This window comes from Anguilla anguilla, chromosome 17, assembly GCF_013347855.1.
Source record: "Anguilla anguilla isolate fAngAng1 chromosome 17, fAngAng1.pri, whole genome shotgun sequence".
NCBI lineage: Eukaryota > Metazoa > Chordata > Actinopteri > Anguilliformes > Anguillidae > Anguilla > Anguilla anguilla.
Genome location: NC_049217.1, coordinates 2,067,602 through 2,080,311, shown reverse-complemented (window position 1 = coordinate 2,080,311; position 12,710 = coordinate 2,067,602). Strand labels below are relative to the sequence as shown.

The window sequence follows — 12,710 nt, the reverse complement described above, 5'->3', positions numbered from 1 at the left end:
AACTGGCACACTGCAGTACATTTCCACAAGGGCCATTTCTAGAGCCTGCTTTCAGTATCGTGGTGGTAGTCTGAGCTGTGTGTCCAGACCAGGCTGTCTTGAGCTGTGTGTCCAGACCAGGCTATCCTGAGCTGTGTGTCCATCTGTCCTGAGCTGTGTCCAGACCAGTCTGTCCTGAGCTGTGTGTCCAGACCAGGCTGTCCTGAGCTGTGTGTCCATCTGTCCTGAGCTGTGTGTCCAGACCAGGCTGTCCTGAGCTGTGTGTCCATCTGTCCTGAGCTGTGTGTCCAGACCAGGCTGTCCTGAGCTGTGTGTCCATCTGTCCTGAGCTGTGTGTCCAGACCAGGCTGTCCTGAGCTGTGTGTCCAGACCAGGCTGTCCTGAGCTGTGTGTCCAGACCAGGCTGTCCTGAGCTGTGTGTCCATCTGTCCTGAGCTGTGTGTCCAGACCAGGCTGTCCTGAGCTGTGTGTCCAGACCAGGCTGTCCTGAGCTGTGTGTCCATCTGTCCTGAGCTGTGTGTCCAGACCAGGCTGTCCTGAGCTGTGTGTCCAGACCAGGCTGTCCTGAGCTGTGTGTCCATCTGTCCTGAGCTGTGTGTCCAGACCAGGCTGTCCTGAGCTGTGTGTCCAGACCAGGCTGTCCTGAGCTGTGTGTCCAGACCAGGCTGCCCTGAGCTGTGTGTCCATCTGTCCTGAGCTGTGTGTCCAGACCAGGCTGTCCTGAGCTGTGTGTCCAGACCAGGCTGTCCTGAGCTGTGTGTCCAGACCAGGCTGCCCTGAGCTGTGTGTCCATCTGTCCTGAGCTGTGTGTTCAGCCCTTATAGCAGATGTAGCTTAAAGGCTGTTGTTTATACCTTTGATAGCTAATTAATGACAACATAACAGCTGCTCGTATTGTTGCTCAGCTTGATTTCAAATCTCTTTTCCTGTGGGTTATATAGTCAGTAGAAGGCAGCTTTCCTTACATTCCTTGAAAGAGTGGAACAAATCAAACTTAATTCACCCCTTATTTGCACTGAATGCGTCAAATGTCTTATTACAGAGGTCACTGAAATGGACCACTCTGCATTCCTTGTCATTGTAGCCTGCTGAATAAATGACCAAATGCTCATTTGTAATGCAAGTAAACTCTGAGTGTCTCACGGCCAACATTTCAAATGAACTGAAAGTGTGGCATGTGTAAGCCTTGTCGTATGTCAGCACTGTTGTAAGTGGTGTCGTATGTTAGCGCTGTCGTATGTTAGCACTGTTGTATGTAAGAGGTGTCATATGTTAGCGCTGTCGTATGTTAGAGCTGCCGTATGTAAGCACTGGCGTATGTAAGAGCTGTTGTGTGTAAATGGTGTCGTATGTAAGCGGTGTAGTATGTTAGCGGTGTTGTGAGTGCTGTCGTGTGTAAGCAGTGTCGTATGTAAGAGCTGTCATATGAAAGTGGTGGCATGTGTAAGCGGTGGAGGGAGGAGCACAAGGAGGAGTACAGGCACAGGGAGGAGCAGAGAGGAGCACTGAGAGGGAGCACAGGGAGGAGCAGAGGGAGGAGCACAGAGAGAAGCACAGGGAGGAGCACTGAGAGGGAGCACAGGGAGGAGCAGAGGGAGGAGCACAGAGAGAAGCACAGGGAGGAGCACAGGGAGGAGCACAGAGAGGAGCAGAGGGAGGAGCACAGAGAGGAGCACAGAGGAGCACGGAGGAGCACAGAGAGGAGCACAGAGAGGGAGGAGCACAGAGAGGAGTACAGGGACAGCACAGTAGGGAGCAGTGGGAGGAGCACAGAAAGAAGCACAGGGAGGAGCACAGAAAGGAGCACAGAGAGGGAGGAGCACAGAGAGGAGCACAGAGAGGGAGCAGAGAGAGGAGCACAGAGAAGCACAGGGAGGAGCACAGAGAGGAGTACAGGGAGGAGCACAGAGGAGTACAGGGACAGCACAGTAGGGAGCAGAGGGAGGAGCACAGAGAGGGAGGAACACAGAGAGGAGTACAGAGAGGGAGGAACACAGAGAGGAGTACAGAGAGGAGCACAGAAAGGGAGCAGAGGGAGGAGCACAGAGAGGGAGGAGCACAGAGAGGAGTACAGGGGCAGCACAGTAGGGAGCAGAGGGAGGAGCAGTGGGAGGAGCGCAGGGAGGGAGAGGCCTTTGTGTTGAGCAGGCTGCTCTCCATCGTTACACAGTCACCCAGAGTCCCACATTAACACTGCGCAGGGATCACTCCCAGGCTTAAGAACCCCGCAGGCCTGTTTGGGCAAAGCTGTTTGCTCACATTGAGTAGAGTCTTAAATCTAAGCTAACTATAGTATATGTATATTTTGTATATGATTTGTGGTTATGCTATGAAAACTAATTTGAACACATTCCAGTTTAGCAAGTTAGAATGAATTAACAAACTGGTTGAGGGTGACATGCACATTACACATTAATTACTTTATCAATACTTTATCTGAGTTCAGCTGAAGTACCCTTGCCCCTGCGCACAGTAGCACTTCCCCACAGGGTGTGGAATCCATCAGCCTCAGGCCTGGAGTCCAGAATCCTGTAGTCAAAGCATCCTATGTTGCTAAATTTATGGAGACATTCCTTATTTAACATGTCGTCGTATACATTCCTCAGACCAACCCTCAGTACTTAGACCAGGGATGCCCTGATGGACCTGGAGCCCATTAGTGCTGCTGGTGTTCTATTCTACCTGATAGTTCATTGATTAGTGTGGCAGATTGGCCAGAGGTTTGATTGGAGTGCCTCTGCCTTGGCTTGTCCTTCTTGTGGAGGTCTTCAGCCTTACCCCACTGTAAGGAGCCAAGCGAGCACAGCTCACTCTGCATTCTCCCTCATGTCCTGCGTTATGTCTGCCCACAGGTGGCACGCTGCCACCTGGGCAATTTGGGAGATTAAAAACGACTGGCTGTGTTTTTTCGGCAGGGTTGATAACGGTCTTAAGTAAATCTGCCGTGCCTGAGAACACAATATTTTTGTTTGGACTCTTTTTTTTCACTGGACGGAACAGTGAGTCAGGCACTGGGGATGAAGCATGTTAATTCATTGTTTCCCTTGATTCCAAAGGTGTCTTACAATCATTAAGTATACTTGAGTTCAAGAAACATCTGTGGACAGACCAGTCTGTAGGGGATTAGTGGTACAGTAAATTAATTGACTTTATTTCTTCATGCTGCAAGTCTTACAATCATTAATTCACCAAGACATCAAGGAGGAAGGCCAAGTGGCCTTTGCCCCTGAAGTAGAGGCACGTTTTGTAAGACCTACATTCGTAAAGTACGATTCAAGCACCAACCATGCTAAAAAAAGAAAAAGGCTAAAAACAAGGACAAGCTTGCTTTCCTCTTGGGCTCTTGGGAGCACCTTTTCTGTTCTTTCCGCTGCTTAACTGGCGTTTAGCAACTTAGATTACGGCGCAAAAACAAGTGCAGGGATCAGGGGTCAAAGTGCGCTGGGTTCCTCGAAGGGGGAAAGGGTAGTCCCTGGAGGAGGTGCGGGCTCGATCGGTAACCTGTCCACAACCCAACTGAACACTAAACCGGGTTATGCAATCAGAACGCTGCTCCCCGAACGAGCAGCAGACTCTGAGCGCGCTTTCCCTCTGTCTCTGATTGGCTGCATGCTGCTGCTGTTGGCTCTCATTGGCCAGTGTGGTTCTGGGATTAGCAGCTCTGCTAATCTCCCCTGTCTAGATCTGTGTAGCCTGAGCACCCTGCTGCTAGCGCTCCGGTCCCCGTGCTGTCGTCCTGGTGCACATGTTTAAAGTAGTATTTTTCTTTGCATGCATCTGCGTTATGGGAAAAAAATGGACTGTAATTGCTGTCATCTGCAATAAATTTTTACATAATTATATCACTGATCACCTTGTCTCTTCTTGCGTTTCAAATGAACGCAATCAAAGCTGAAAGCGTTGCCAGCATGGAAGAGGTGGGATTGATGAGGGGTGCAGTTTCACGGATACCCGTTTCAGTGCTCACCAGCACCTATAATGAAACTGACACATATGATTGACAGCCCGCCAAGGAAGTCAGACATTTTTATTGCTTTGTAGGAACTGTGAAATTTTGAGCACAAAATACCCCCCCTCCCCCACCCAAAAAAAGAAAGAAGGAACTTAGAATCTGCACGAATCTCATAATAGTGCTCTTCAGGTCTGAAACAGGCAAGTCTCTAGAACTTGAACACCTAAATAACCTGAATTCAGTTTCATTACTATAGAGCAATGGTGCCACCTCATGCCCTCAGACCTGGGTCAAATACACATTTGTTTTGAATTCAAATACTTTGCTTTACTGATCTTGTCTGGTGTATTGGAACCAACTGAATACTCTCAAAAAGTGCCAACCCCACCTTCTGGTCATATTGGCGGGCTCAATTACACCAGGCAAGATCAACAGAGCACAGAAAAGTATTTGAATCCAAATGAAATACGTGTTTGACCCAGGTCTGCGTGCCCAGGATGAACAGAACTGCCTGTGATGAGAGGGCATAGTCCTGTATGCGCCATGGAAAGCCAAACGGGCTGATGACCACATGACCCCGCCGAAACCAGCAGGTAACCGAGCAGCACAGGTTTCACACAGAGGCTGTTATGGCAGCGAGGGCCGGTGCACATAGCTGATGTGACGCAAGAAATGAATCGTGCACGACATTTATTCACTCCGACGGCCGTCCAACTTGTATTCCCAACAAGTACACATACGCCAAAGGTACACCCCCATGGTGTGTGGTAAATTCTGATTGCATTCAACACTTTCAATTACTTAATCTGTGGTAACCAACCTTGTTCCTGGAGATCTACCGTCCTGTAGGTTTTCACTCCAACGCTAACAAAGCACACCTCATTCAACAGCTAGAGATCTCATTGAGCTGCTAATTAGGAGAGTCAGGTGTGCCAAATTGTGGTTGAAATTAAAACCTACAGGATGCTAGATTTCCAGAAACAGGGTTGGTTAGCATATGATTGATGGCAGATCCACATGACTTTGAGAGGGGCAGGGCATCACACATCATTTGTGCCAATAAATGCAGAGGGGCAGGACCCAAGACCTGCAGCAGGCAGTCTGATTGGAGGAGCGGGGATCACAGGGAGCCTCGGGGGGCAGCGTAGTGGCTGATGTTGGGTAGGCCGGGCACGGTGCAGCAGCTCAGCGCGCTGCGGAAGAAGCTCATGTTGTGGATGTTGGTCCACTCGTCCACGCTCTCGTCGTAGCACTCCGCGTAGAAGGTGGTGGTGAAGCCGTTGAAGCCGCCCACCACGAACAGCCTGTTGTCCATCACCTCGATCCCGAAGTTGCTGCGGGCGGTGATCATGTCCGGGATGGTGCGCCAGGAGTTGGTCAGGGGGTTGTAGGCATCGACGCTGCGCAGACGGTTCACCCCGTCAAAGCCTCCCACCTGCCAGAGGTCAAAGGTCACTCATCAACAAAGTATGGGTGGCAGTTAAGATACAAGATAGTGTGCAACTCAGGTCCTGGTGGGTTGGTTCGTGTGCTGGTTTTTGTTCCAACCAGTTACCTTAGTTGTAGTTTTCTGACCACTCTATACTCTACACTTGTAAAAAAAAAAAAAAAAAAAAAAAAAGTCTTTGTCCCAAATATTACAGAGTCCACTGTATCTAATTTTAAAAAATGTGTTTTTTGATCCCCTTCCATGGTATTTCTCAATAGAGAAGTTCCAAGAAAGACTACAAATAATGTATTTGGCTATGTTCTCGGCATGTATTTAGATCATTTTGCTTTCCTATCCAGGTTTATTTGCAAGTATCTTGTAGCTGACATACAAAATTCAGAACAAGCTATCAAAATGTATTTAGGTTGCTCACCTCTTTTTGGCGGGGCCAGCCCTACAAACGCGAATGTCTGTGACTGACTGAGTTATGAAGCTACACAATTGGTCGGCCGGATCACGTGTGTTAGGTCCAGCCATATACTAGGTTTTAACCTGGTCTTGTTTGCATGTGTACCTGCATAGCAAATTATGCATTTATAGTAGATTATAGATATATTTATATGGGAGTTGCTTTGTATTTTGTAACAAAATACTTTTGAATGTATTTTTGCCCATCCCTCCACAAGCTGTCTTATTACATGATAAAAATCTGGGTTAGACTGAACACTCACCACAAAGACCTCCCCCCCATACACCGTGACTCCGACCCCACTGCGGCGACTGTTCATAGGGGTGATCATGGTCCACTGGTTGGTCTGAGGACTGTAAAACTCTGCAGTGAAGAGACAGTCTTCCCCATTGAAGCCCCCACAGATGTACACCTGTAATATAACAGACACAATACCAGCGTACTAAACCAGAGACACCTACTATTCACCTGAATTTTCTAAAATAACAGAAATCACATTGAGAAGGGTTGGTAGTCCTGCAGTGACAGTGAAAACAGCTCAAATGTACGGAACTGCAAAGTGCTCCCAAAGTGCCAACAAAGGGAACTGCAATCCTTTTTGCCACAGCGTAATACTGAAATCCACCCAGTCCCGAGTCCTTATATTCTGCTTTATTAGAAGAATGTGCCTCACTGCTTTCCCCTCCCAATTGCTCTCCTTGCTGTGCCCCTCTCCCATTGGTTCTCCTTGCCCTGCCCCTCTCCCGTTGGCTCTCCTTGCTGTACCCCTCTCCCATTGGCTCTCCTTGCTGTGCCCCTTTCCCATTGGCTCTCCTTGTCCTGCCCCTCTCCCATTGGCTCTCCTTGCTGTACCCCTCTCCCATTGGCTCTCCTTGCTGTGCCCCTTTCCCATTGGCTCTCCTTGTCATGGCCCTCTCCCAGTGGCTCCCCTTGCTGTGCCACTCTCCCATTGGCTCTCCTTGCTGTGCCCCTCTCCCATTGGCCCATCTGCAGTGCCAAGAAAAAGTATTTCCCCCTTCCTGATCTGTGTTCTTGCATGTCATACTGAATGGTCTCAGATCTTTGGACAAAATGTGATATTGGACAGAAGGATATTAAGTAAACACATAACACATTTTCAAAATTATAATTTCATACATTTAATGAAAAAGTTATCAAACACCCACATCACCCATGTAAAAAATAATTGCCCCCTTAGTTATGCAATCAACCAATTCATCAAATTTAATTGAACGCAGCCAAGCTTGACTGCAGCCAGCCCTGTTGAATCTAAACCTCATTCATATTGAAGCTTACCATCAGAGAGACGTACTCAGCAAAATGTTTCTACAAGCACACTGTGCCAAGATCAAAGGAAATTCTAGATGTGATAACGAAAAAAGTTGTTGAAATATATCAGTCTGGAAAGGGGTTACAAAGCCATTTCTAAGGTTCTGGGACTCCACTGAAGGACAGTGAGAGCCATTATCCCTAAAAGTGAATCTTCCAAGGAGTGGTCGACCTGCCAACATTTCTCCAAGGGCACAGCGACAACTCATTCAGGAAGTCACAAAAGATCTCAAAAGAACATCCAAAGAACTGCAGGCCTCTTTAGCCTCAGTAAAGGTCCGTGTTCATGACTCCACAATAAGAAAGAGACTAAGCAAAATTGGGATTCCTTGGAGAGTAGCAAGGCAGAAACAACTGCTAACCAAGAGAAACATCAATACTCGTCAAAATTTTCTATGGACAAATGAGTCAAAAGTGGAACTTTTTGGATGACACGGGTCCTATTACATCTGGTGTAACGCAATTAGCATTTCACAGCAAGAACATCCTACCATCAGTCAAACATGGCGGTGGTGTGATGGTGTGGGGATGCTTTGCTGCCTCAGGAACTGGACAACCTGGCATTATTGAAGGAACCATGAATTCTGTTCTATACCAGAACATTCTTAAGGAGAATGACCGGTCATTTGACCGTGAGCTGAAGCTAAAGCATAATTAGGTTATGCAACAAGACATTGATCCAAAACACAAAAGCAAGTCTACATCTGAATTGTTGAAAAGAAACAAAATAAAAAATTTGGAGTGGCCTGTCCAGCAGAAATACTGCAAGCTCAGCATCAGTTTTGAAGCCTTTCAAGTCTCTGAGCTCTCGCTATTGCTGAAAAGCGAAACTGATGTTCACTCGAGTCTTGTCTCTCGCTCGGTTCAATCCCTTTTTGGTCATGATCTTTTCTTGGTCTTTTTATCAGTATACACCATCACAGTCAAAGGCGGAACTGGTCATTTTGACAGATTTTTCTCTGCCATTCTTGCTTTGTTTTCTAGGCAGCTAGCTATAGCACTGTCTCTGTAGTATCTGTACAGCCCGCTCTGACAGCGCTGTAAACTTGCAACATGATTGACAGGCTGAGAGGTACCATGATTGGCTTCCTTGCAGAGAGCTGTCCTGATTGGTTGTTAAGATTCAGGCATAGTGAAATTTAGCAGTGGTTGATTTCAGAGCCTGGGGCAGTCAGAGACCGGATTTTTATCTTAGAGCTTATAATGTATTGATATGTCTGAATGTGAAGGAAATTTAACCTAAAAAAAGTTCTAAAAAAAAACGTACATACTGCACCTTTAACTATTTGCAGCTGCGTTCATGTGCAATCCCCACTGCCGACTTCGGGAGAGTGTAGCCATCTGTGGTTCCACGAGCTCCCGATCAACCAGTGGGGGTCGCTAGAGAACAATGAAATATGGAACCCTGACCAACTGAACCCTCCCGTACCCTGGGTGCCACAATTGCCAATTCCGCCAATTGTGAGTTGGTGGTCACAGTCAGCACTGGCATGGTCTGGATTCGATCCGAGATCATATGGGTCTCCTCATGTACCACAGCTTGGCGCCTTAACCAAATAACCCAACCCAGCAGCCCCTCATTGGCCCATTGTGCTGTGCTTCTCTCCCATTGGCCTGTCTTCCCCTTGCCCCTCTCCTATTCACCCCCCCCTTCCATTCCCTACTTCCATTACCCCACCCACCCTTCCTTGCAGTATCCACTAGCCTTGCTGCTCCTGGCCAATTAGTCACCCTGTCCCTGTAGACTTCTCTACCATGCCACTCCCGTTGGCCGCCCACCTTGCCATGCCCTTCTTATGAGCTTCCCACCTAGCTATCCATCTCCCATTAGCTTCCTACCTTGCTGTGCCTCTCCCATTGACCCACCTTGCTGTGCCCCTCACCCAGTGGCCCACCTTTTCAGCCCCTCTCCCATTGGCTCGCTTTGCTGTGCCCCTCTCTCATTGGCCCACCTTGCCGTGCAGCGTGGTAGCACTAGCGTCGCTCCTCTGCTCGTGCATGGGTGGGATGAAGCTCCACTGGTTGGTCTCAGGCACGTATCTCTCCGCAGAGCTGAGGCGCACGTACCCGTCGAAGCCGCCCATGGCGTAGATGTGGTCGTCCAGCACGGTGACGCTCACGAAGCAGCGGCAGCAATGCATGGGCGCCGCCTCGTGCCAGGTGAGGGCCACAGGGTTGAATTTGCGCACGCTACTGAAGTACTCCATGCTGTCACGGCCCCCGATGCAGTAGATGAAGCCGTTCAAGTAGGCAGTGCCATGGTAGGCCCGGGGGCTCTCGTTCTGGGTCACATTGACCCAGTAGTTGGCCCGGATGTCATAGGACTCTATGGCATTGGTGGGGCTACTGCCGCTCCAACCTCCGATGGCTAGCAGGATGGTGTGGGGCAGGCGGGGACGTTTCTGTGGACTCACTATCTTGTAGCTGGGGGACTTGCTGCCATGGAAACCACTCCGCTCTTTCATGACATGAAGGATTAGGGGTTTACACTCATCACTCTCCTTCACCAGGGAGTTCTTCTTCAAGTTATTCACAATGAAGTCTGTACTCATCAAGCCAATCCGCATCTGGGCATAAAGTCAGGAGGAGAGTCATGTGTGAGAGTGGACTGCACTTTAACCAGCCTGAAAATGACGGGGCGGTTGACTTGAAGGTCATAAAAACAAAATATTAGGGGCTTATAAAATCTTTACATATACTAAGAAATTTTTACGGCCTAGTAATTATTCAAAAGTTTTCCGCCAATAATGCCTGAAGTAAAATTGTACTGTAATTTCGACCACCCATAGTGAGTCATACCATTTCTTTACCACTGAGAGTGCCTGAGCGAGCTTGACTCAGTCATTACATTATCACATTGTTCAGAGATAAGGTACAGCAAGGTTAGAATTACAGGGGAGCCTGGGGGAGCTCAGCCTGTCCTAATGAGTCCTGAGCACCCCTGAAAATACCTGAACCCCACCGGTCTGCTATATCACAGACCCCACTAAAACCCTGATTTTAACCATTCAGTAAGTCAACTCTTTACTCAAATTACAGATTTGCTGTTTATTTTATTTTATCCCATATTTTCTCCCAGTTTGGAAAGTCCAAAATTATGTGTTCATGCTCATCACTGTGACCTCCTCTGGGGAGTGTAAGCAAGCTCCAGAAAACATGATGGCCAGCCCCTGCTTCTTTTCATTGCACAGTCCGGTTCAGCTCAGATACAGTTGAGTCGGAAGAGGACACTTGCATCTGTAGCTTGAGCAAGAAGACTGTTGGCACCCAAATGACCAGAGGGTGAGTGAAGAGACACTGATTTCTACAGATTTCTGGGGCTGTCTGGATTCAGTACCGGACTGCGGAGGCTATCGACACACTAGCAGAATGCCTAAACAGGATGAGAAACTAAGCAAGCCGCAGTATGACAATTTCAGTTCCTGCCAGTTGCACTCTTTTGCCAGAGTAGTCCGCACATTTCTATCAGATCTTTCACCATGTTGGCTCTGTATCCCTGGAATTTAACACTCCACAGGACACACAAAGCAATGTGCCTCAAATGGGTATCAAATATTTACAGATTATAGAAGAATTCAGTATAGTTTGATTGGCTTTTCTCAACTCCCTAAAAGATGATAAGCCTGATTGTGTCTCGGTTACCTTGAGCAACAGCACAGAGATATGGGGTTTGCGCTCTGGAGGCGAGTGCCCAATCCACCGCAGGATCAGGTCAAACACCACGTCCTCCTGCTTGATGTTTAGGAGGTCTTGCTCAATGAGGTCACAGAGCTGGGCCAGTGACAAGCCCAGGAACTCCTCAGAGGTGCGCCCCACCTCCTCAAAGTGGTGCAGGATGAAGCGGTAGGCACAGTGCCGCAGCTCAGGGCAGAAGTAGGTTTCCGTGAACTTCCAGATGCCAATGCAGTTCTGCGGGCAAAGCTGAGTCTCCAGGAAGTCACAGCAGGCTTGTACGATGCCTGTGACGCAGAACTGGTCAGCAGCAGACAGAAGGCCTTCCACGTTGTCCTTTGTGACCGGTATAGTTTGTGTGTAGGCGTAGTCAATGATGAGCTTCATCATATCAGGTGCCACTCCAGGAACATTGTACACCTCCTTCTTGCCTGTGTTCCAGCCTCCAGTGAACAGGGTGCTGCAGAAGGACAATGCATTCAGTACTCATTCATGTTCTAGTACGTACTTATCTGGAGTCCTTCAGTGCTCTTAAACTGAATATGAAAAACGACTTCACAGTTACCAGAAGTTGACGTGTTAAGAGGTAGCTGCATAAATCCTGACTTGTAAGTTGCTACTTGAAGTTACATGTCTGCACTGTAGGCATCTCTGATTGAGGAGATACTGTATTAAAATCCTTAAAACAGTGGAACTTTGACATGACCTTCATTGTTAATAGTGAATAATGTAACAATAAAACATCACACTAAGGCTTTTTTTAAATCTCATTGGGACACCGGGAAAATACTACAAAATATTTGTTTTGAAATACTGTTGTAATAATCTTTATATGTAACACCTCTTTCTGATTCTAAAAAGAATCCCCTTCACTGTGACACTGACCTGACAGATCTATGGAATAATTAAATTTACCTTCATATCGCAATCATAACCTTCTCAGAAAAAAAGTTAATTCCCAACGTCATCAGTGCCATCACTGCGAGGCACTCACCGAAAGTAAGAGCTGCAGGCACACAGAATAACCTTGTGGGCTTTGAACTCGTCTCCATTCACCAAGACGATCACGTCACAAAATTTGCCCTCCTGTCGCAGCTTGTTGAAGACGGTGAAGTCAATGGCACTGACTGCTTGCTCCATCCTTTCTTCTGAAATGTCACTTACTTAATGGAGGTACAGTCTGCCTCATTTCATAAGGGCTTCAAAAACGCGTGAACGTTCTGCATTATTTTGGTGACATTTCGAGAGTTTGGGCCGTTCGAGGGCAGCTCCCGACTGTCACCTCTTATGCCTTATCCTACTGATGGCCTTATTCATACCTTTCTGACGTTCTAAAATGTTGCCTTATTACATCACGGTACAACAATGGTGTGCGCTTAGGAAATGTCATGGTAACCGACTAGCCGTCAGAAGTAACATTTTAAGATTTTAAATTAGATTCGCAGCGCAAGCATATTAAAATAAAATAGAAATAAAAAAGACGATGCGGTCTGTGTATTTATCCGTGGGTTGTTGTGCGATTTTAACTGTTTGGCCTATGAACTAATTATCCAACGGATTTAGGTTTTAGGAAAGAGAAAACCGAGTAGCCTACCATATGATCTAAACCAACCACGAAGGAACAATTCATACATTAGAATGACCTATAGTTTATTCTAGAATGAATCGTAAAGAAACCAAGCTGATGACATTTGCTCGTTTTTTCGTCATTCCCCAGCTAAACGACTAAAAACTAAGTGGACAACATCAAGTGCCAGGTTACAGGTATTTGCTTCTACGTGATCAAGCGATGTGGAACTTTTCTTCTGTGGTAGTTTGACGGGGACCATGTGACGGATAAGGATTTTCACTTACGCAAG

At 47.4% G+C, this 12,710-nt stretch overlaps 1 protein-coding gene across 1 annotated transcript; it reads right to left on the bottom strand.

Moving 5' to 3' along the window:
* Nucleotides 1-5,072: 5,072 nt before the first annotated feature.
* LOC118217108 (kelch-like protein 10) lies at nucleotides 5,073-12,675 on the bottom strand. Its single transcript, XM_035398916.1, has 5 exons — nucleotides 11,846-12,675; nucleotides 10,822-11,311; nucleotides 9,132-9,746; nucleotides 6,113-6,262; nucleotides 5,073-5,387 (listed from the first exon to the last, which is right to left on the bottom strand). The coding sequence occupies exons 1-5, from the start codon at nucleotides 11,989-11,991 to the stop codon at nucleotides 5,073-5,075; spliced, it is 1,716 nt and encodes a 571-aa protein (XP_035254807.1). The 5' UTR covers nucleotides 11,992-12,675.
* Nucleotides 12,676-12,710: the final 35 nt, after the last annotated feature.